Here is a 25321-nt window from a genome sequence, read left to right as displayed (position 1 = left end):
AATTTAGAGCAGGAATGGAAATCTTCTTGATTGATTGGGAGGTAAGTCTTCGGCTGGCTATTGCGTCAGCATCGGTACGGGTTAAGCTGTTGGAAAGTTTAGAACTATTTCGGGCGTCTTTAGCAAGGCCATCAGCCTGCTCATTTCCGTAAATATCAACATGCGCTGGTATACACTGCAATGTGCAGGTCCTTTGGGCTACAGTAGTTTGGTTCATGAGAATGATAATATCCTCGGTAAGTTGAGAGTTGCCCCTTAGGACGGCTTGGAGCGCAGATTTCGAAACAGAAAATAGTAAGAGGTCACTGGAGTTCTGGACTGCCTTGGAAAGGTAGATTTCTAAATGATTTTCTTTTTGATGGCCACGAGCTCGCAGGTATAATTTGAGACAATTTTAACAACAGGTATGTTATGGGATTCAGATTCACCATTAGCATGAATGAAATAGATGCCAGCGCCCCTTCCCCCCTGTCGAGGAATGAGTCGGAGAAACCATCTGTATATGCAATAGCTAGATTTCGGGTCGAATTTGAAATTTCATTGATGGTGTGAATGGCTTTCTTCTTAAACACTGTAGTTGGCTCTTTTTTTTTTTTTTTTTTTTTTTTTTTTTGGTGTGTGTGTGTGTGTGTGTGTGTGTGTTTTGTTTTTGTTACAAGGTTGCAAGAGATTTTAAATTTATATTTTCTTGTGGGAGAGACTATAGAGAGAAGAGACTCTTTAACCATATCAATATCTTCATGCTGTAAGTTGATTTCTTTCTGATTTCACTGTCGAATTGTAGGGTGGAGGACCGTTGTAATCTATTTTTTCCTTTCCACGCCTTGAAGGTTTTGCTGGAGATAGGAAGAGCTGTAAGGCTTCTAATTTTGTTTGTGAACTTGATGATGGCCAATGAGGGTTAGGCCGCATTCAGTTTTGGCTTTGTTGTTATTTGTAGATGAGGCGGCACTAATAATGATCTTAGATGCTCTGTACTGGACAATGTCGATCTTACCTTTTGCAGAAGATGATGCTGGTGCCCAAATGGGGCCAGCATATTCTAGAACGGGCCTAACAAGAGAAGTATAAGTATTAAGAAGAGTTGTTGGTCGTAATCTCCAAAATGCACCACATAATCTCTTAAGGCTATTATGCCTTATAAAAGGCTTTGTTAGAGATTTGTTCAAGGTATTGTGAAAATCTCAGCTCATCATCAAAAGTTACGCAAAGTTACTTGGGATGTGTATTTGTATTAATTAAAACTGAAAAATGGTTGTACTTTAAAGAATTTTTTAGTATGTTTATGTATTTATTTATTTTTTAGGGATTGATTTTTGTCTTCACCACCAACCGGTGCAAAGTTGTGCCTCGACAATCGCGGGAATTTAGAACAGAAATAAGAGACCGAAAAGTAATACTATATCAACATATCTATAGTGTTTAAGAAACTTAAAATTAAGGAAAACATTAAAGCAAAAGTTAGGAAATATATATATATATATATATATATATATATATAAATTAAATATACAAAATATAACTAAATCAAAAAATAAAGAACGTTCAAATACATTAATGCATACCCAATAGTAAAATAGTAGTACAATAGTAAAATACAATTTACAATAATTACAATAGTAAGCTACATTAATTATATGCAAGCTAAATACATGAAAATGCGTAAAATGTAAAAATAAAATCTAGGGAGGAAAAAAATAAAAATTATTATATAAAAATATCATTAAATGTAAAAAGATACTTTAAATATGTACAAAAGTTCACTATACTTATATGCAAGAAAACTAACTATATACAAAACACCATTAAATGCCAAAAATTAAGAAAAATCAATTACATACAAACTAAATATAAATACGTTAAATTAAAAAAGGTAATTAAATATATACAAACTGGATGTACAGTCCGAACTGGATGTCCCATTCAGTTCAAAGCAAACAATTAATTTCTTATTTTACTTTATGTAAAGTGGATGTTCTTTCGGATTGACGTATCATATAAGTTCAAATGTAGGTTCATATCTGAATAAATGTTCTCTGTTTGCATAGAATAGGTTAATGAATCTGTATCTGTTAAAGGTACGTGAGCTCTAGGTCCACAGTTAACCTTCCTACGATTGTAGTGAAACTGAAACATGTGCAACTTGCTCATTTCCATAATTGCAAAGCCAATTCAAAGTAATGACATTTCTTACGCGCTGATACCCACTAAATCCTCGCAAAAAATATTTTAAATTCCTTGAAGGATGAAGCTGCAATTAATCTTTGGGCTTATCGTATTTTCTTTACGATTTGATATTCACTCTATGTCGGACATTTCCCATCGTTTTCCCGTATACATAAAATTTGGTTTGAAAAAATTGTTTTCACATTAGCTTTTTTCCCCCTCTCTTTACTATTAAATCTCTACATATAATAATAATAATAAAAAAAGAGTCTGTGTGTGTGTCTTTCGTTCGCGCTGCGCGTAAGCTAATAGACCCATGGCTACGAAATTTGGTACATAGGTGCATCTAGACAAGAGCCAGTGCACCTCGAAAGAATTTTTTCGAAATTCGAATTTTTTTTTTAATTTTATGTTTTGTGACGAAATCTCGTCATTTTGAGACATAATGGGCTATAGGGAAGCGAGATTTTACTCTGCACACTCCATTTTCACATCGTCATGAAACGTAGGCACTTAGCTATTTTACGAACTTAAAATAAATTTCGTGTTTCAATAAATCGATTAAATACGAATTTATTCAACAAAGTGAGCTTAACACCTTTTCAACGGGATTTTTTCTAAAAAGTTTATCTTTAAAAATGTACAGTTTATTTTTCTTTGATTTTTGGGCACGTTAAACTTTCATCCTTGCGACTGCTTTTACAAAAAGAATGAATTTTGGAAAAATGATAATATTTTGTATTTTTTAAAAAAAATTTAAATGAAGATTCCGGCTACACTTCTCACATCTCACATCTTTAAAAATGTGATTTTGGCAACAATTTTCCTATCTTATTTTTGTTGATAGATTTTTGATGAAATCGCATCATTTTGAATAGTTTCATTCTTTTAGAAATATGGGTTTGGCAACAGTTTTTCATAGCATTTCTTATGTCACTGTTTTTAAGAGATTGGCATATTTCATTGTCATTTTTACTTCCTTGTACGAAGTAAAAAGGAAGTATTGTAATCGCGAAAAGTTTCAGGCAGCATATTTCAACGAAAATATTCATTTTGACCGCAATCGAATGAAATTTAACTAATAATTTTGGGTGATATCTGTACGTAAGGACAGAATAAAAGAGTCTTTTCCTCCAAAAAAAAATATAAAACTGCTTTAAAATGAATTCTGAAGAGAATTTTTCGTGGCGTCTATACGAACGTATGTACGTATCTCGCATAACTCAAAAACGAGTAGCCTCAGAACGTTCAAATTTTGTATATAGAACTGCTATAACATATAGATGTGCACCTCATATTTTGGTTGCAATCGGCCGCACCAAACATATATAAATATATTTATATATATATATCCACTTTGTTACCCGGCTCAGTGATCTCAATTTCTTTACTCATATATGTTTGTAAATTGTACATTTTGTGCTTTAAAAATGATTGAATTATGTTGTTCTTATCTTCCGGTTAAGGTTTTTATGCCTTTAGTAAATCTGTATGCACTATTTTTAGAATTATCAACAATTTTAAAGTTGTTTAAGTGCCGCTAAGTCTAATAATGTTTTTGATGGCGGCTATTGCTCGTTTACATTTGAAACAGCAGAATAGTGGATTTGTTGCCAATCTAGAGAAACTTAGCTTCGCAACAACAAAGATAACGCCTTTAGTTATTATTGCGAATTAAATCATGCTTTATCCTTTCTGGAATTTTTTCGAAGAAATAAGTGTTTAAGATTTACTTCGTAATTTTTAATAAGATATTTTGACTTTTTATGCATTTTTGCTTTTCGCGAAGTGAGAACTGAATTAATTGAATGAGAAGTACTCAATCGTCTGTGAAAAACTGTTTCTTTTTTGTTTTGTTTGCTTAATTTCTTTTATACATCGTTCTAGCTTTATTATAGTATTTGAATAGAACATGTGGCAACGATTATATCATTCTTTAAATGATATAAATTTTGTGCATTCTGAGTTATAATATGAACGAAATATAATACTGTTAAGTGAATCTAGCGTCAGAGTATCGCTATGGTAAACAAATAGAGTGAATTTTAAAGAATGCATTTATTCTTTTGTGGTTTATGCGCTGTCGGCTAAGTAGATTTAATTCAATCCAATAAGTTTAAATGAAATGCAAGAAAAAATGCGTATAATTTAATATTCCGTACAAGGAAGTCATGTGGTGTACACATCAGATTTTTTTATATATATACATAATACATTTCTATTGTTTTTTTTTTTTTTTTTTTTTTTTTTGATATTCTGCAGAGTAAAATTCTGCGCGGAATTTTTGGTTTTTCAAGTTTCTTTCATGTTATTTTTTGCTTATTTTACTGTTCGTAAGATATTGAAAAGTTTCGCATGATTTTTTTTTTTCTTCAACGGAAAGTTGGTTAATTTTTTTATATGTAATATATGTATTTTTTTTTTAATTTGTGTTTTTTTTTTCGGAAGTTTTCCGCAGAGTAAAATTCTGCGCAGTTTTAAATTTAATGTTTGGTGTTCCCTTCAGGCATTTTTACGTTACATTTAAAAGCCAGACGAAGGCTGGCAGCGTAGCTGCTAGTACAATATATTTGGATAAACAAGGCTGCTACGAAAATTTTAATACTTTATGAACTTTTGTTAATTTTAATCCTTTTTTCAAATGAAATTTAAAATTTTTTAAATGAATCACATAATTTTGTTTGTCTTTTAAATTGGTAACTAATTTACTAATCTTTCCTGGTTTCTTTTCGCCTTTCCTTTTGTAGTAAGGGTTTTGAATAGGGATGCAAGTCTTCAGCTGAGTTGGGCTTAACTCAATTAAAGTGTAACTGATTACTGATTGCAGTTACAATGTAATTGCTAAATTAAGTAGTTCAATTACAATGTAATTAATTACATTATAATTTCAATTACTCATATTTGTAATTAAAATGTAATTGTGATTGTAATTAAAACAATCACAGTGTAATCGTAATTTCAAATCCTTCAATTACAGTGTAATTGTAATTATAAAACGGGAAACTGCCACAAGATTAGAGTTACAGTTAATTCAAATAGAATGTAATTGTACTGAAAATCGTACAATTACGATGTAATTGTAATTCCGGGGATTCAATTACGGTGCAACTACAATTAATTCAGATACAACGTAAGTGTGTAATAACTTGTACAGTTGCAATGTATTTTGCATTATAAATTGTATAATTACAATATAACTGTGATTGCAAGTAATTCAGTTAAAAAGTAATTTTAATTGCACGATTTATAATTACAATCACATTAAAACTACAACTAGTATGACATAGCTTTAATCCTGCTAAACATTGAGAGAAGTATATACAAGATTTTTTTTTTCTTATAATATGTCGCAGTAGTCTCACCTACAACAACTTTTAAATTGATTACATTACTTCAAAAGAAATTTTTGACATTGTTGGATGAAACTTTAACTACTTTTTCCTTCAAAAAAAAAACAAAAAAAAAAAAAAAAATTGAATGCAGCATTCCAATAAAGAAAATAAACTGAAATTGTTTTAAGGTTATTAATAAAATTATTAAGTGAATTCTCGAAAATAAATATTTATATTCATAATTTAACGTATGCGATTTTTTTCACAATGTTTCAAAATTGGAGTAAAACTAAAAGATGGAAATTTCGTTAAATTTCTAGTTTCTTAAAATATATCAGCAATATACTTAATTTACTATGAAGTTAAGGTGATCATGACAACATATTTAAAATTATACGCACAAAACATTCAATACAACTTTAAAATCTCTATGTAATTTAAAACAGTCACCCGTATTTTACGTTTTTATCGTCTCTTAATAACTACGCACAAACCAGTAAACAAAGCCGCGCTGAAGTATCGCGAGCGTAATGCACTTAACTTCAGATTTCGTAAAAATGAGAGAGAGAGAGGAAGGGGAAAAAAAAAAAAAAAAAAAAAAAAAAAAATTAAAAAAATCTGAAATGTTTCAGATTTTAAATTACGTCCAAAGGGGCGTTTTTTTAACGTTTTGAGTGTTACCTTTATTTATTAAATATCATGTTCTTTGCACTTAAATCATAAAATTCAGTTCAAGAGCAATATCGCAAAATAATGTTAAATTAAGGATATCTTTAGAATTTCCGATATACACAGTCTCGCGAGCTGGAGATAAAAGTGATAAAAGTATTTTTTTTTTTTATATATAACGTTGCCATTTCTCGCTTTTAAAGCATTGAGTTTGTAAATCAAAAATTCGTTAAAGTTTTACAAAATATAAAATCTATAATAAAACAAATTCCAAATTTGGGATTTCAGATGCCCATATTCGCAGTAGGATTTCGTCATTCAAAATTCGATGGCTCTATGTACCATTGTTTTATCACAATGCGAGAAATAGACAATCATTTATGCAGATTTTTCATTATTTAATTTCCTCAAATATAATGCAGGACTCTAACATTTTGTGGCAACAGTTTGAAAAGTGAACCGACGTTTATGAGTTCGACGCAAAATCGCAAAACGAAAACAATAGTCCTTCAGGGACAAAGCCCCTTTGGACTAAAAAAGAGAGAGAGAGAGAGGAAGAAAAGAGGAAAAAAAAGAGAGAGAGAAACATCGGGTACAAAATTAAACGTTTATGTCAAAATGTTAAACAGTATTTAGGGAAGCACTTGCCTCAAGCGCTACGATCTGTCATACGGTTCTACCATCAATTAACAATGCGTAAATTTTTGCTGTAGAGAATTTTCGAACATACTTCATTTTAAGGATCTGAGGAAATGTTCTTAAACTCTTTTAATCTTTAGTACCATTTTTTAATTCAATTCTAATTCATAAATCTGAACAAGAGTTATTTAATTTTTCATCAATCCATCAAAAACATTTTTTATTTTAATAAGATGAGATTAAAGGAATAATTCAAGTCTATTTTACCACGAATGTGGAGAACACGCTGTTGTATACGTAGTGTTTAAAAAAAATCTGCCATTATTTATCGCATTAGAATTAAGAAAGGTTTTTAGCTTTTTAGAAGTTTATCAACTGCTAAAAAATGAGATTAAATAAATGGAAAGAATTGCTAAAATAAAAAAATGTTGTGATTGATGGAATGAATTGTTAAAAACAAAAAATTCTTGAAAAAGGTTTGCACTAACTCAATCTTCACACGAAAACTTGATATTATCGAATCTTCATTATTAATTTGATAGGGTGTTACAATCTTCATACGAAAATTTGATCAAATATTTTCTCATAATGGGTAATTTTATTTTAAGAAAACTATGCCACTGTGACATGTTTTACACTTGATATAATTTTTAAATTTATTTGAAAGAATACGACAAAGCATTTGAAAGTTAGTTGTTTAAGAACAGGGATGCCATTCTGAAGGAATTTCTAGAGGGAAGTGGCTCGTATTTATGTTGCAGGTGAAAAAAAAAACTAAGAAAATAATCAAGCACCTAATCTGCTTACAGTGATCTGTTAACATTTATGAAAAATCTTTTGAAGACTTTCGAAATTACAACTAAACAGTAAAAGAACAGCATAAACCGACATCTGCGTGATAAGGTATTTCTCCCGCCTTCCTAGCGTGCCTTCGTGGTGTAGTGGTTCTGCACGCTGGGCCGGTATTCCAGAGGTCCGTGGTTCGATTCCCGGCTAAGGCGTTTGCTCATTTTTCATCTTGCCTGCTTCCAAAAATACCTAATGTCTCTACAGTGGCGCCCGAACTAAAAGGGTGTTGGATGATGATTCTCCTCATCCAGGATTTAGCGATTGGGTCCCATATAAACCCCAGTCGCTCTTTAAAAGGGAGAACGCCCGAACTAAAAGGGTGTTGTATGATGATTCACCCCATCCAGGATTTGGCGGTTGGACCCCCTAAAAACCCCAGTCGCCCTTTAAAAGGGGAAGTATATAAGGTATTTCTCCCGCCTTCTTAGCAAAAAAAAAAAAAAAAAAAAAAAAAAAAAAAGAGGAATAAAAACAATATAAAAATTAAACACGAGTTTAATATTTTTCTCTTTTCTCAACTCCACTATTTTGTATTTAGTGGCAAAATATAATTCATCGCTCTTCTTTCCCATTCTTATTCAAATTAATTCTTTACTATTTAATCCCTTCTTATGTGTTGTGATATAACTACCACTGTAGGGATTTATATTTATTTTAAATAGCCAATTTAATCTAATTTGTTATTTTTTTTTCTATAAGCCTTCATTTCACTAATTGTCAGTGCCAGAATATTTAAATTTTGTAGCGCGCGTGAAGGAATGCAAACTCTACGTTGAAGAAAGAGTTTAAAAACCGAGTTTCAGTAGGAAAGAAAAGAGTTAGGCTACAGCCGCCACCTCTGCTGTTTAAGCGTTTGGCTTCCAGAGTTATTGCTGGTTCGCGTGGCTTAATTGCACTTACTTGTTGCCACTAGTTTCGGCGGGGGTTTAAGAAACGGGATTTAGCTGAACCCTGTAGTTTAGTTCAACGACTTGTACATATCTTAATCTTTAGTTAGTTGCGTTATCTGAATTTCAGGTACCGCCCAAGCAGAGGCGTAATTTGTTAGCGTCGAGTTGACGCATTGTAAATTTTAAATAGTTAATAAAGGGTACTTTTAACCCTTCTCCTGTGCAGTTACTACTATTCCAGTGTTCACACAAAACTGAATCTATAGTGGACTCTACACCATAATGAAAAAAGATGAAAAAGTAAATATTTTAATACCAATTATAAGGAATTTTCTTTTTCTTCATCACGTGCCTATATGGTATAAATGGAAGCACGTCCGGCTAACATTGAAAGATTCCGAAGTTTGAATCCAGGGAAGGGCATCGTTGATTCTTCATGTCTCCTGGCTTCGAGAAAACTCTGAATCGCTTTATAATGCGCACTGCTGGATTAAGACTTAAAAGCCTTAAGCATTTACAAGATTTTGGTTCCCTCACTACATTTACGCCAGTTTTCTACCATTCCGTCGCTCTCAGTATTAGTTTAGCTGTACCATACACCCAAGCAATTGCGGAACCGCTTGGATCGACGCCGTCATTCCATTGTATCCAGCCGTTTGTGCGCAATATAATTTCTACTATCTAATACTTTACAAGTATAGTGTATCCATTTTTACATTGTATATCAGTTTTGTAAGCACCGTGTAAATAAAAAGCACTGCATATCTATTCAAATTATATAAGCATTGTGTACCTGATATAATACTTAAGAAGTATAATGTATTCTACAGTGTAAAGTTTCAGCTGTAATTACTACTTGTACTGTATACAATATCAGCATAATAGAAACTACTTGTATTATATCTGAACTGCATCTGCTCTACACAAAGCGCAGAATTAATCTGCATCTATCTGCATTGCATCTACTTAACCTGTAAATATAATAACCTTGGATAGAAATACTTGGCTTGGCAACATTACACAATACGGCATGCATAGTGTTATATACTATCATTGGCTTGCATATTGTTGGATAATGATTTATTCGGTTTTATAATAATGTGCAATAAAAGATCTAACGTCCAATATATAACAAGCATTGCGTAACTGATTCTGCACTGTATATATATTCTGTAAGCACTGTGTATATATTCTAATTCTATAAGCATTGTATACCTAATACAATATCTAATAAGCCCTGTATACAGTGCAACAAAGAGTCTCATCTGCAATTATTGATCGCAGTGCATACATTAATGGCATTATATAACATGTCAGTAATGTACCTGTCATATACGTAGTGTATAAGTAGTCTGTACTTATCTGCATTGTAACCGCATTACATGTTTAATCTAATAGCTCTACATAGAATTATCGGGCTTGGCAACACAGCCTGCATGGTGCTGCGTGTAAAAACTGTTTTATTTTGTTGTACAGTGTAATTGTGGGCAATTCAGTCTGTGTAACTGTGTGCAAACTAATACTCTACAAGCATAGTGTATCTGATCTCGCATTGTGTATCTATTCGTATTGTGCACCTATCTGATTTCGTATTGTGCAACTATCTATAAGCACCGTGTATCTAATATAAGCATTGCGTAACTAATCAAAGTATATAAGCATTGTGTATATTGCTTGCACATATTACTAATATTCTACAGTGTGTCTGCATGTTTTATGTCTGTTTTATATGCGCATTTTACATGTGATCTATATGTGTCTTTAAATGTGTAAGTGTATAATATATGCATTATCTTAATTAAGTTTCCTTATAAGTATGTTTTACTTGCATAAGTGTGTGCAAACTAATATCTAATTTCTATTATTCTATAATGTGTTTACATGTTTTATATATGTTATATATGTACTTTAGACGTCTTTTGTATGTGTCTTTATATGTGCAAGTATAAGTGTCTGTATATGCTGTAATTTATGTTTAGCAAACCAAGATGTAACAAATCATTCGCCTATCGATCAAAACGAATGTATTCTTAAGACGCTCCTGTATATCCATACACAATTATGTAAAATTCTTCAATAAACTCCCGAGGTGGCTTCATGAGGCTATAGGGAGTTGCTGGCACTAAATAGAGAAGGGCGCGGGACATATGTCTGTTTACCTCTGTTAAACACCAGGAGTCCCAGTTCTCCGTCACCTGTATCCAGCCATCTCTGTCTTTTTACCTGTAAACTTGCTGGGGATGTTGACTGGATCCCCGGTTGCTGTGTTCCATCTCCTGGGACGACTAATCGCGTAATCTTTTGGATTGCCCAAGAATTCCCTCGCCTCTGGGTTGCCATGATAGTTTCTTTCACTGGTGGCACGACTGGTCACGGAATTTCCGAGATCTTCTTGAACTTTCACCATCTTTGGGTTGTTGCATTCTGTACTGCAGTTGACACCGGCCGCTGCGCTTTCTTTTCTACTTGGCTTTGAACTTTTATCTTTTCTCCTGCACCCTCGGTCCTCCTTTAAGCTGTAGCGTTCTCCTTGGACGCTTGTTCCTCTGCCTGACCTGATTCACATTCGATGGGCCTCTGTTACTTTCTTTAGAAACTCCCCCTAAAACTTACCTAATTAACGGCATGTCCGCCTATTCCTAGAGGGCTGACATTGATCTACATTTGCCGGGATTTCTGCGCCATCTTTCTCTCCAAGGAAAAGTATCGTCACTCTTACAAGCTGAGCCATAAAAGAAACCAGTATCGTCGCTCTTACACGCTGAACCACAAAAGAATCCAGTACCGTCGCTTTTACACACTGAACCACAAAAGAATCCAGTATCGTCGCTTTTATACGCTGAACTACAAAAGAACCCTCAAATTTTGGGCAATTATTTCTAAACCTGGTCTGTGATGCAGAAGATAACAACTGCTTAATTTTCAGTACCTTATTTTTAACTTCAATTTTTTCTTCATGCTTCTTCTTTTCTGCTTGTCGAAAGTTTTATCTGAATTACTAGTTGCCTCATCGATATATTTCTGAATTTGTTTCATTTTGAATTCTTCTACCCTCATTTCCATAAAGAACAGTTTATCAAACGGCGTAATCAATTTCTTGCCTTAAAAAAAAGAAAAAAAAAAAAATTCTGTGGGCGTCATTTTTTATCTGCCTTCATACTTGCCGTGTTCATTGATGCAGTTATCACAGGACTGAACATGTGTGTATTATGAATATGTTCCGAAAACAGAGTCGATAAATGCAACTTACTACATACATGAAATACCCTGAACAAGGCTTAATAATTATGCCTATGCCCACAAGGCCAGCCTCAGAGCCATATAAACGTGCCATAATTCTGTTTTTCCCCTTATAAAAGCAAGGAAAGTGAGCGTTGAGCGTCCCTGAAAAAAGGATTCTGTTTAACACTCTAGACTGGATCAGACCCTGACCTTAAGATGCCGATAAGATCATGCCTGACATCAACACCCCCTAGAACTTAACTAACATGATGATAAACAAAACTATTCTGCTATAAATTAAATTAATAGTATGATTAAGTCATGGCATTTATATATTCACTTATACTTACTATAAGATTAAGTACGTTTACTTTCTATAAATATATGTACTCTTTTTAGTTCATGATAATTATAATCTATTTAACTCAAAAGCACTTATTTTCGACTTTTGACAAACTTATGCTACTAAAATTTTAATATCTGCGATTTTGCGACATCCATCCTTCTCTTATACTACTTTTTGCGATTTCAAAGATTTTTTTAATATATTGTAAAATGCTTTTAAGTTAAAATAATGTATCAATTAAAAAAAAAAAAAAAAAAAAAAAAAAAAAAAAAAAAAAAAACCAGTTTATTTAGGCTTAAATAGAAGTTGGGCATCTAGCAATCTGATTTACATGTGAGCTTTCCTTTACAAGGCTGCACAACCTGACGCCGGTATAACGAGAACGGTATGGGAAGTGAAAAAAGTGGAATGAAAGGGGAAAAAAAATGCTTCGGGACCTCTTATCACCTTCCCTCGTCCCCTATACAATTTGTTTTTAAGTCAATTTCTCCTTCCCCAGTTCTATGGTGATAATGAATCGAACCAAAGAACTTGCAGCCTGCATGCCATATATTGGGTACCCAAATAGAGAAAGAAATGAAATTCATACTCCTGATTATAATATTGCTAAGAACTAAACAATGGAAATGATTGAAAATCAAAGCAATGGCATTCTAAATAACAACACAAATAACTTTAACAGTGAAAGAACAAAGCTGTCTTAAGTAATCGGAATCTGAAACAGATCCACCACACAGAACGGAAAACTCACTGAAAACCATTCCCCAATTAAAAGGTTCATTATTAAGGGCAGAAAAACAATGAACTAAAAAAAAACTGCCAACTCAAAAAGTTTAGTGCAAAAGCAAAAGCGCTAACAGTCTAAACATTAAGAATCTCTTAAGAATGGATATCGGCAAATTAATTTTAAAATAATGAAATTAAATGAGAATTAATTAAGAAAGAAGCAGATATTTAAACAATTGAAAATGAGAAACATAGTTTTAAAATTTTCGTTAAACTAATATACATAATTAAAAAGACTAACAATCGAATACAGTCTGTAACTTACAGAACCAATAGACAGTAAATTTGTGTTGACGTCAGAGGTCATGTGAGCATGCGTAACTACAACGGTCACAAAAATCATGTGATCTCTGACGTCATTTGCGACTTTTTTAGTTTTCTTTTGCTACTTTAGTTGAAAATTTTCTGGCAACACTGCCCCCATCATACTTACGTACATCATACATATATATCATCATAAATACATACCTGCCAACCTCTAAAGATACAAATTCAGAAGATTTCTCCCCAAATTCAGAAGAACACGAAGAAAAAAATTATTGCAATGAATTTAGAGTGCATTTTTTGGCTTTAGCCAAAAATTCTTTGGAAAATTTCCTGTCATAACAATTATTTTCCTCATAACATTTAGCAATTAAAATGTTTTCTAGAGTTTTTGGTGAAATTGAAGAACGAAACATAGTTTTGTTTTTCTTCACAACACTGAAGACTCTCTCGCACTCAGCATTACCGTGTGGAATTACGAGAATAGCACATAAAACTCTTGCTAGTCTATCATATTTTGGTGTTTCATCAGCTCTTTTTATTCTTTTTAAGGTACCAACGAGGACATCAAGTCTATCTTCTCCAGAACTGGCAGTCTTCAAACTGTGCAGCAGAAAATTGGTTCTGTAGTTCATCTAAAGCATCATTATGGCATTCATTTTCTTTAATTGTTAACAAAAATGGAAATTTATCAATAAAAAAACGAATCTTTTCAAAAGATGAATTTTCAATTTGTTTCAAATTTGCCACTTCAGCATTTAAAAGAACTTCATTTTGCAAAGGAAACTTCCTTACATTGTAATCACAGGCTGAGGAAAAGTACTTTCTAACACATTGAAAAAATTCTTTTTTTCTCATGATCTTTCAAAGAATTTTTTACAAGTTCCCTGGTTTGATTTCCAATTATAAGATCATTGTCATCCTTTTGATTTGCCAAACTATTATAGGCAACACGAATCAACACACTTTTTTTCACAATGGACGGTTTTACAAACTTAGTATAATGTTCTTTCAAAAGATCATTAAGAATTTGGATAAGCAGGGGAGATTTTGGCGAAGCTGATTGTAGAAGGGTATTTACACTTTCAAAAATCTTAATGGTACTTAACACAAAACTACAATATGCTTTGTTCAAATCCGAAGAAAGAAGATAGAAAATTCTTTCCTCCCGGCTAATAGAAAACTGTTTCTTCTTCCCTTCAACTTCTTTAACAAAGTTGACCTTTGAGGAGTCTTCTAAGCATTTTCTTTTCAAACGGTTTGATTCTGTGTGTTGGCTTTTCCCTTTTAAAGCATTTTGATTAGAAGCAAAGTTGGTTTTCGGAATCTTATATGCCGACAAATTTGATGGGATCTGTGGTTTCGTTTTGGTCTCTTCGTGGAAATATTTTAGCAATGCATCCCACTGTTCAATAAACCTTCCTAGCGCTCTGCCTAAGGATAACCATCTCGCGTATACATGTTTCAGAATTTCTCTCGTCTCACCAGAGCACAGTTCTTGGAAATTCTTTAGGTTTTCTTTCCTTTTTACACTTTTTTTCCAGATAGAAAAACACATCAATCAGAAGCTGGTCAATATTTAATGGTAAAGCAGCTGCAGCTTTTTCTGCTGCCAAATTAATTAAGTGGCATGGGCATCCAATAACAATTAATTCATTTTGTTCTTTTTTGAGGAAAGAGGCTACACCCTTTTTGTCACCCACCATGACATGAGCATTATCTGCACCAAATGAAATGCAGTTTGATATTGGGATGTTAAGTTGTTTCAACTCATTAATTACCAAGGAGGCAATATTTTCCCCCGTAGCGTCTCCATTTAACAATGGAAGATGCAAAAGATGAGTTTTCATTTCATTAGGAACATCACAGAAATATGTGACAACGATGGGGTAAAGCTTCCAATCGCTGTCGTTGCTGCCATCGATTGACACCGAAAATGCTGAATTCTGGAGTGCAGCTATAGTTTTACTTTGTGCATCGCAAGCAATTTCGTTCACACTAGAAGATGTTTTCGTGCGAGCACAAGCATATTTCTGAGCAATCTTGGAGTCGGGAAACATCCGTCTGAAAAGTTGACCGGCGTGATCGGCAGCGCTTAGCGGCACGTTGTGTTCGATGAGGAATGCAGTAAACAAACACTCTGCCAAAATGACATCGGCATCCGAATTCGTAGCCGAATTTGAAAAAAAAATCATCCACTTTCTTTGACGTTGTCGAAGCCGAAGCATTAACTTCATGCTTTTTAGACTTAACATGCTTCACAATGTCGCTTCTTCCACCGTGAAGTATTATGAAGTCACACACACACACGTTGCAAAATGCATAGTTATTTCCTTTGAAGGATTCTTTAATTGTTGGAAATTCGGCTTTATAGGCAGGCCAAAAATATTGAGAATACGGTTTTTTTTAACTCATTTCGTAACAACGACGTATTAAGAAAATTCGTAGCACGTGCAAACAAAAAAAAAAAAAAAAAAAAAAAAAAAGAAGAAGAAGAAGAAGAAGAACAGAAAACTCGCTGAGTAATTCCCTTGCTGCTGAAGCGAACGCGAAAAAATACCTGTCGCCCACAAAGAAAAGAGTGGGAGAAACAAGTTCAGCGCATTGGATTGGCTGGTTAAGCGGCGAGTTGGGAGAAACCGCAGATTACTAGCTTCGAAGCAAGGTCCGTAAGATACAAGCAAACTTATTTCAATAGCTAAAACATACACTGCGAACTAACTAATAATTTTTAAGTGGAAATATGTAGCAAATTTAAAAACATTTCATGGATCTACAAGAAAAAAAAAAAAAAATTACATATAGCAATAATAATTTTCAGGGACTTTTACTTGCAAATAAGTTGCAAAATGAACGCTGGTTTGCTTGTAACAGTAAAAATTTTAAGCATTACATAATATTGAGTATAAATGACTTTTTGCATATCAAACATCCTTTCATTTTTCCCACACCTTAAAAATTAAAATTTAACAGACAGAGGCATTATAGATATGTAATTAGAAAAAAGTTGAAACAAACACATTAAGTAAAAATAAAGAAAACAAAGCGAATGAAAACAATTTAAAGTACAATTTCAAGCAGTAAGTGTCAATATTTTTTGGTACTTCTCCGTTTCACAAGTGCAAATCTCACCAAGACACCTTTCACTGTACGGACCTTGGCTTCGAAGTAGTCGGTAGTTGGCGGTAAAACACGATGCAATTGGCGAAAAATTCTAAATTTCGACAAAAATCACTAAAAACACTTGAAAAAGGAAAAAAATCGTAAAAAATGGATTACGATCGTAAAATCGTAAAGACAAACGCATTTTCGTAAAAATTACGAAAAATTCGTAAAAGTTGGCAGGTATATAAATATAAATAAATAAATAAAATAATAATTAATATAATTATTAAAATAAAATTAATAAAAATTTTCTCGCTCAGTACTCGCGCAAGTGCTTATCTAAAACTGCTTGAGTTACTCTTTAATTGTGACCTTGAATCAACACTTTACAAAGCTTACAGTTGATACTATAAAAAACACTGTATTATCTGATCTTAAGATACCTGTTGCATCAGTCATATGATAAAAAAAAGGAAGTTAGGAAGTGCAACATAAGCATGCTTTCTTCAAGAAAACTAAAGCTCCCTACATACACTGTTTTCGTTTAAAACGAATTTGATTGTAAGTAATGAAGTCAAATTTTAAGAGCTGCATTCAATTTCTTTAGCATGCTAAATAGTTTGTTGACTTTCTTTCTTGCCGTTATCAAAATGATGAAAAATTCTGACAAAACATTTACACTTACACAATTATGAGGAAACAGTTTCAGTTTTGCAATAGACATTGATGTTATATCCTTGAGAGAAATTGAACAGAAATCATTGCTCTGAAGCATTCAGTGTTATTTGTTGACAATAAGAATTTACCAAAAAATAAGGAAGATATGAATAGCAGTTATAAGAAGCTTGTAGATGCTCTAAGTATTCTACAACAAAACTCACGGGATGCAAGTATGTTAGATCGTACTGCTGAGTTAGAAGTTATAGTTATCTAAATTGCCAACAGCTGCCTAACAAGATTTCAGTTAAGTTTTCAAAACTTAAAAAATAAATAAATAAAATAAAATAAAAAAAAAATTAAGGTTCTCAATGACAGAAGTTCAGTCAGAAGAATGACAGTCTTTCCATAAAAACACACATTCATTGGATACTGAATTAAAAATTTTCCCACTTTCAAAGCTAAGAATACAAAAAGTTATATGAATTATATATATTAAAAAATTATACGAAGAAAAAGAAGTTAGAAGGGATTGTGATTTTATGTAACAAAAGGCAAAATTCACAAAAAGATAACTTCAGAGATTAAAACAGATAATAAGGAAAATTTGAAATATTTATAAGAAAGCATTAAATCAAGATAGGACTAGAAGAATTGTTCTGCAAAATATGATATATTGGGGCTCATGTTTTTACCCCATTTTAAAATTCTGTTAATTGGAATTCCTTAATACGTTTTGATATTGAATACACTGAAAACATGCTAAACAATCAGAATTATTTTACTGAAAATGCTTTTTATTTTTATTAATCAATATATATTATAAAAGAAAGTTTACAATGTGCTTGCCGCTAAAACTCAGTAACAAGCCCTGGTACGATCAAGGAAGTTACATGGTGTGGTAGCTCATTTTTATGCCCCATCCATGAAGAAGGTTCCCATCTTTACCAGAAGCTTGCTACATAAATTTTTTTGGTTTAAAGCGAATTTGAAGGTACAAGGGCTGGAAGTTTCACCCTCTAGAAATTTCTACAACAGTCCAGAACATACGAGAGCATTCCGCAACATGATGATTCTGCATTGTTGTGGAATGTTCTGAAACATTGTGGACCATTCGAAGCCTTTTTTGTATGGGTGGAGCTACTCATTGGTAAGGGTCGTCCGTCGAGGGATCTGTCGTGGTTCCAACGTCAGTTTCTTATCAGTGAAGTGCAGTGAGTGAATAAAAACAAACAGTGAAGTATGAGTAATCAGAGTGATACAGTGACTGAAATCAAAAATAAAGTCTGTAAATATACTTGGTGTGTTTCTTAATAAAAAGTTGATTAGATTTATATTTTATATAATGGTCAAACGTAAAAGAGGAGGAGATCTTGCCAGTTCTGAAGCAAAACGGTGAAAACAAAAAGAACAGCAAAAACATGAAAAAGTTGAAGAGCAAGAAGCATGCTTACATTTCCAAAAAAAGGAGAATGAGCACCATAAGAAGCAGAGAAACCATAGAATAACAGAATGTAAACTCAATTGCGACACAATCTTATAATTAAAAACTGCGAATGTGAGCCACCCATGAAAATATCGCCCTATGAGAAGCGAGGATGACAACAAGTAAACAGTACAACCTAACAATGAAGCATTCCACTAAGACCTGACGAAAGAATATAACAGACACAAACACATAATTGGAAAAATGAATAACATCTGCCAATTTTGCAATGCTAAAAATTGAGTAGAGAAAGAAACACCAGGAATCTGCTGCATGAATGGCAAATTTTGATTACCACCACTGGAAGCACCTGCGCAAGGAATTTCTACATTTTATTATCAGGGAAACTTCAGAATCAAAACTCTTTCTTCAAAATATAAAAGCGTGCAACACCTGCTTCCAAATGACTTCTTTCAGTGTCATTTTGATTAACACTAACAGAGATTAAATCTATGTTTTTTCCATCCAAGGACAAATCTATCACAAAATGGGATCATTACTACCACTACCCAATGAAGACTATAAATATCTGCAGGCATCTTTCATCGGAAATGAAGAAAGTGAAATTGATCAACGATGCACAAACATCAGTGGATTGAGACAAGAAATAATTTAAAATGTACAGAGGATCTTACAAAAATACAATCAACTTATTCATATAGTCAAACCAGCACTAGACTGAATGATTTCTGATGACTATAAAGTTGTAATTCGCACCTCAGGTAGATGAAGTCGCTATTGTAATTGTGGACAATGGAAACACAAGCCATGACATAATTGTAGAACGAAGAAGAGAAGGACTACAACAGATTGCAGAGACACCCCATTCATATGATACCGTTCATATACGCTCCAATATCCATTCATATTTCTACACGGAGAGGACAGATATAATTTTAATGTGAAACAAATCCAACCTGAAACAGGTGTAGAAATAAAGAAAAAATTCACTCCCAAGGAGTTCTATGCTGGACCGCTTAATGATCGGAGACAATGAAACATACAATCACATTCTCAACACTCACCATTTATTCCAACAATTCCTGGTAGATATGTATGCAAAAATAGAAGTGAAACGGATGCTTTACATAAGGATGGATTATTCAGTTATGGCAAAGCATACGAGGGCTATCTGGATAAAGGGAGAGATGCTTTTGTGGAAGACTCCCTAAGGGAAACTGGCTCGTATACACATTACACAAAAACGCCCATGCAGCCAGCCCGTTTGCAGGATTCGAATCTCAAACCGAAATACCAGTGTTCAGCATCTTTACCGCTTGGCCACTGGTGGACCTGCTTTACATAAGACTGAATCAGAAGAAACTATGCACGGAAGAATACATCCACCTTCAAGACACGATCATAAATGACGGAAACATTGATGACAATGGAAAAATGGTAACCTTACCCTCATCTTACATAGAAAGTCTGATACACATGTACGAATACATTCAAGATGTCATGATTTATGTAGGAAAATATGAACGCTCTGATCTCTTCATAGCATTCACATGCAACTCAAAGTGGCCAGAAATAAAAAAACAACTAATATATGAACAAGCCCCCATGGATCGACACAACATAATAGCCCGCATTTTCCGACAAAAACAAATGAGTTATTGTGAAGTCATCACAAAATACCACATCTTTGGATGTACACAGTCAAATGGCAAAAACAAGGACTGCCTCACCCACACAATCTCATATGGCTACATGACAGAATTCATCCCAAGGATATCGACAAAAATCATCCAAGAACTTCCCAATCCACAAAAAGATCCAGAACTATACAACATAGTTGTGAACAACATGATTCTACGAGCATGTGGGTTGTTAAACCCTAATTCGCCATGTATGAGTGATGGAAAATGTACACCTAAAACCATACTTGGACAACACATAAACCGGAGATGATGGCTATGAAGATATACTTCAAGCTGGAAGAACAGAAGGTGATCACCCAAAAACGGTGGCTTCACAGCAAAAATACGAATACGAGGCAGAGGTGAACTGGACATAGATAATCAATGGCTAATACCATATAACCCACTACTTTCCAAAATGTTCCAAGCACACATAAAGGTAGAATACTGAAATTGAGTGAAATCCATTAAACATGTCTGTAAGTATATGAACAAAGGCAGTGACATATCAGTGTTTGAAATAAAAAAAGACACAGAACAACAAAACAGAAATGACGAGATCCTAATGTACCAAATGGGAAGATAAATCAACACTAATGAAGCAGCGTGGCGGATTTTCGGTTTTCTATACATGAACACGAACCAACTGTGCAACACTTAGCAGTACATTTGGAGAATGGACACAGAGTTTACTTCACAAAAGAAACCACCAGAAAAATTGCAAGTGAACCATCTAAGAGCGCAACATTTACAACTTCTTTCCAACTGTACCAAATGGATCCATTTGCGAAAACATCACTATATGTCCATATCCCTCTCTATTATACGTGGAACACAACAAGAAAAATCTTTCAACGATGAAAACAAAGAATTCCAATAGAAGATCATCCAGGAATTATGAAAATGCACTAGGCTACCGTACATCCGAACAATGCTGAATATTTCCATCTCCAGATGTTCCCACATGAAATACGGGGACCAAGAAGTTTCACAGATTTCAAGACTGTTGGCGATTACCTATGCCAGACGTACAGACGAAGCACGCCAGCTCTTAAAACTACTGGAAATTAACACTACAAGAAGCCTCCCTCACAGCCTCAGCTGAACAAATCAGAGACTTATTCGCCATAATTCTTACAACATGCAACACATTAAATTCAAAACAGGTATGGGACTCCTTCAAAGAAAGCATGAGTGATGACATACTGTACCAAATGCGACAAGCTTATTCAGAACTGGCCACCGAATCCAATGATGACATCTTCAATGAAACACTCATTCGCCTAGAAGATAAATGTTTAGCAATAAAAAACCAGAGGGTAGTACAACTTGGGATGCCAACACCAAGACAAGATGCTTTCAGTGTGCTAAACTTTGAAATTACAAAGGAAAAAAGATACAACATCAATGATCTACTTCAATACATTCCTCACATCAAACCCCTCCTCAATGACAATCAAAAATAAGTTACAACATTATCATGGACCGGATGAACTAGAACATTGGCGGAATTATTTACTTGGACCCACCAGGCAGCATCGTGAAAACATTTCTAATAAATCCGTTGCTCACAGAAATACGTGCTAAATAACACATCCCACTTGCATTGGCATCATCCGGCATTCCCGCCACACTTTTGGAAGGAGGACGAAATGTCCATTCCACCCTACAACTACTGTTGAATATAGCCGAAGAACAATTTTCGGTATGTAAATATCTCAAGAACATCTGGATGGGGTGAACTTCTAAAACAAGCTAAAATTATCTTCTGGGAAAAATGCATGATGGCACATAAAAAAAATCACTCGAAGCCATGGACAGAACATTATAGGACTTGCGAAGATGATGGGAAGTGCTTTATTCATACTCTTAGGAGATTTTTGACAGACTTCCAGTTACCACCAAGTCAGCACCAGCAGATGAAATGAATGCATGCTTAAGAAAATCACATCTTTGGGCACGCATACAGCTACTATGAGTAACAAAAAATATGAGAGATGAACTATCGAAAGGCGAAACAACAGCACATTTTTCTCAAAAACTTTTACAAATAGAAGTTACACATCTTACTGAGTAGTAATAATGAAAATTAACTACACACTATTACTTCTTTTTCTTGATTTTTTTCTCTTGTATCTTTGATGGTGGACCAATTTTGGAAGAGTAATAAACGTAATAGTGCAATTAAAGAAAGTATGTCTTCAACCAGTGGCATGACTATGAAGTAACGAAAATATCATAAATATAATGACGGTTATTAAGAATTTGGTTTTAAGTCAACAAAAATGCAAACTATGTTAACTCATGTTGTAGAGACATTAGATATTTTGGAAGCAGGAAACTTGAAAAATATGCAATGCCTTCGCCAGGAATCGAACCACAGACCTCTGGAATACACGCCACACCACGAAGACATGCCAAGAAGGTGGGAGAAATATCTTATATATTCCCCCTTTTAAAGGGCGACTGGGGTTTATAGAGGACCCAATCACCAATCCTGGGTGTGGAGAGCCATCATCCACCACTCCTTTTAGTTCAGGCGTCACTTGTAGAGACATTAGGTATTTAGGAAACAGGAAAGATGAAAAATTTGCAATGCCTTCGCTGGGAATCGAACTGCAGACCTCTGGAATATGCGCCCAGTGTGCAGACCACAACACCACGAAGGCATGCCAAGAAGGGGGGAATACCTTATAATGTGACAACATATTTAATATTGCATTTACAGCACTCCCACTTGCATCCCAATTTACGAATACATGTGGCAATGAGATTTTTTTTCTTCAATATTACTGATTAAAAGATCTGCCAACATAATAATTAAATTGATAACTAAAATCCGGGACACAATTTTTTTCCATTATACATTAAAAATCACTTTTTTATGTAACTGATTCAATATTATAATAATTTAACAAAGGAAAAATAAGAAACACACTTTTGGAAAATACATAAATTAGAATTTTCAAATATGATTTCAGGTTTCTTAATTCAATTTTGAATGATGAGAACAATAATTTCATTACAAAATATTTAGATTATGCAATTCGATTTTTTGTTGATGTTACAGAAGTTTTAGTAAAACACTCTGATTTTAAAATTTAAAATGTAGTTTTAAGTGCACAGCATGCATTTCATACTATCATGCTAAAATCATAAAATATATATTAAAAAAAGTGAACTGTAAGGCAACATTCAGGACTGTTGACGCGTAAGTTTTCCAGCAAAGAGATTGCCACCATTTTTGGGAAGGAAAACAGCTATACTTTTCCCATATTATAACAATTTCTTCTTCAGTTTGGCACATTATATATGCATAAATTATTCTGTTCAAAAGTATCACTAAGCAACAAATAAAATATTTCATTTTACATAAATATGAATGTAAAACCTATAAATCTGACATCAATCATAGTATTTTGCATGCTAGATGTTTTTTTTTTATTTATTTATTTATTTATTTTTATGACAACATTTATGCTGGAGGCAGGCTTTGTTCCTGAGAAGCACTGGTTCAGTCCCTTTGAGAAATTCAAGGAACATCACTTTATAGAAACAAAGCAGCTAAAGTGAAACTATTTTCACAAAAAGAGGGATAAAATTGACTTATTGCTTGTCAATTTTATTAAAATTCCATCACTCTATCTGTCTCTAATTTTATAATGCTTCCAAAGTCTTTTGAAAGAACAAAAGATGCATGTTTTGCCTTAGGAATCACCAAAACATTTGTGACTTAGAGCTTTTCTATCATCAACAAGACATGTTATCAATACAAAGTATATTTCTCTATTAAAACTTGTGCTGCCTGAAAATATAATCACATTGCTAAGTTTTATTTGTAACCAGCACTTCAGTCTATAACTTTTAATGCAAAGACTTAAGGAAAAAAAAATTGAAATAAAGATTGAAAATATATTTAATATAATGGAGATATGAATGGATTTTGAAATACAGATGTGAAGATATATAGCATAATTTTCCAATCTTGACCCTATTTATTTCAAATATTTAAGGTATTATAGATCTCAAATAAAATACAAAGCTATTCAAGTTAAACCTCATTTCATTTTAATATTCATATATAAAAATTATTTAATTTTTCAGTATGCTTCAGTTCTACAAAATTTCTACATATCTATATATTTTTCATTTACATTACTGTTATTCAGAATTAAAACTAAATTGTTTTAAACCTACACTAATAAAATTTATTATAGCTTCAAATATTTTTTTTTTAAACAGGCTAATAGCAACATGATCATACAAACAAATGTGACAACAATTTATTTACAACATTACATTTTAACTTTCAATATTTAATATGTAAAAAATAACAGACTAATATTACATTCATACATTTCCTTTACAAGGAGTTTCTCTAAAAATATATACATTCCCATGCTAAGCATCAACTGTAAACTTTATGTTAAGTTTGGCACTTTGCTTTACAACCTCCTGAGCTGCACTGTGTTGAAAGACTTTCAATCTAGGGTAATTGAGAAGGATATAAAAAAAAAAAAAAAAAAAAAAACTTTTAAACCATTTTATATCATTTCTAAAATAAAGATATGGATAAAATATACTATATGAACAATTACAAAAATATATATTCTTATAAATAAACTATACCTGCTATGAGCCGCCCAGAAATTGCTATCATTATCAAAATTATGAAAAACATTAAGTTATTTAAAAACTGTAGCCTGCAGATAGCAGTATACCCTCTGATTCAGATTTTCTTTGATTCAAGTTAAAGTGAAAAGATTATCCTTCAACTTTTCTAGTTATGCTTGGTTACTAACAACATAATGTATAAATATGATGTTGAACATGCACTTTTTTAAATTATTGTTGGTATTACACATAATATGTAACATAAAAAAGTAAGTACTAATAGATGAAAGACTGCTATTCTTTTCCTTCCTTTTTAGAAATGTTAAATTCTCTTAAACTGAAATTCTTATATTTTAAATTTTTACATTAAAATCCTCCATTTTTTAACCACAAATATTTCTTTATGGACTTCCTCTTTAATTCTATATGTTAAAGGATTTTTAACAAAGGTCAAACATAGATTAGATTTTACTTCTGATTTCCAAGAAATACATGATTTTGGAAGCTTCCTTAAATCTGTTGGAATACTCGCATTTGCTTACTAAAATCAATATTCTTCAGATATGGCCTTACTTCATATCAGTTCATCTAAAATGTTATTTAATACCTAATTAACAACTTTTTCTTTTGATAAAATATACTAGTTTTACTCA

The 25321-nt window shown here is 33.0% G+C and overlaps 1 protein-coding gene across 2 annotated transcripts in view; it reads right to left on the bottom strand.

The window, feature by feature from the left end:
* Nucleotides 1–24312: 24312 nt before the first annotated feature.
* Nucleotides 24313–25321, bottom strand: part of Ctu1 (Cytosolic thiouridylase subunit 1) — a 74957-nt gene continuing 73948 nt past the window's right edge. For both annotated transcript variants that reach the window (XM_085817002.1, XM_085817003.1), the window contains exon 14: nucleotides 24313–24540. In XM_085817002.1, coding sequence (XP_085673128.1) covers nucleotides 24481–24540 — 60 coding nt within the window. In that variant the 3' untranslated portion in view covers nucleotides 24313–24480. The remainder of the gene's footprint in view (nucleotides 24541–25321) is intronic.

This window comes from Stegodyphus dumicola, chromosome 5, assembly GCF_044657685.1.
Source record: "Stegodyphus dumicola isolate Sdum_Otavi_A_Nest chromosome 5, ASM4465768v1".
Classification (NCBI taxonomy): Eukaryota; Metazoa; Arthropoda; class Arachnida; order Araneae; family Eresidae; genus Stegodyphus; species Stegodyphus dumicola.
The sequence above is the reverse complement of the archived record's forward strand: the minus strand, read 5'-3'. Positions and strand labels throughout refer to the sequence as shown.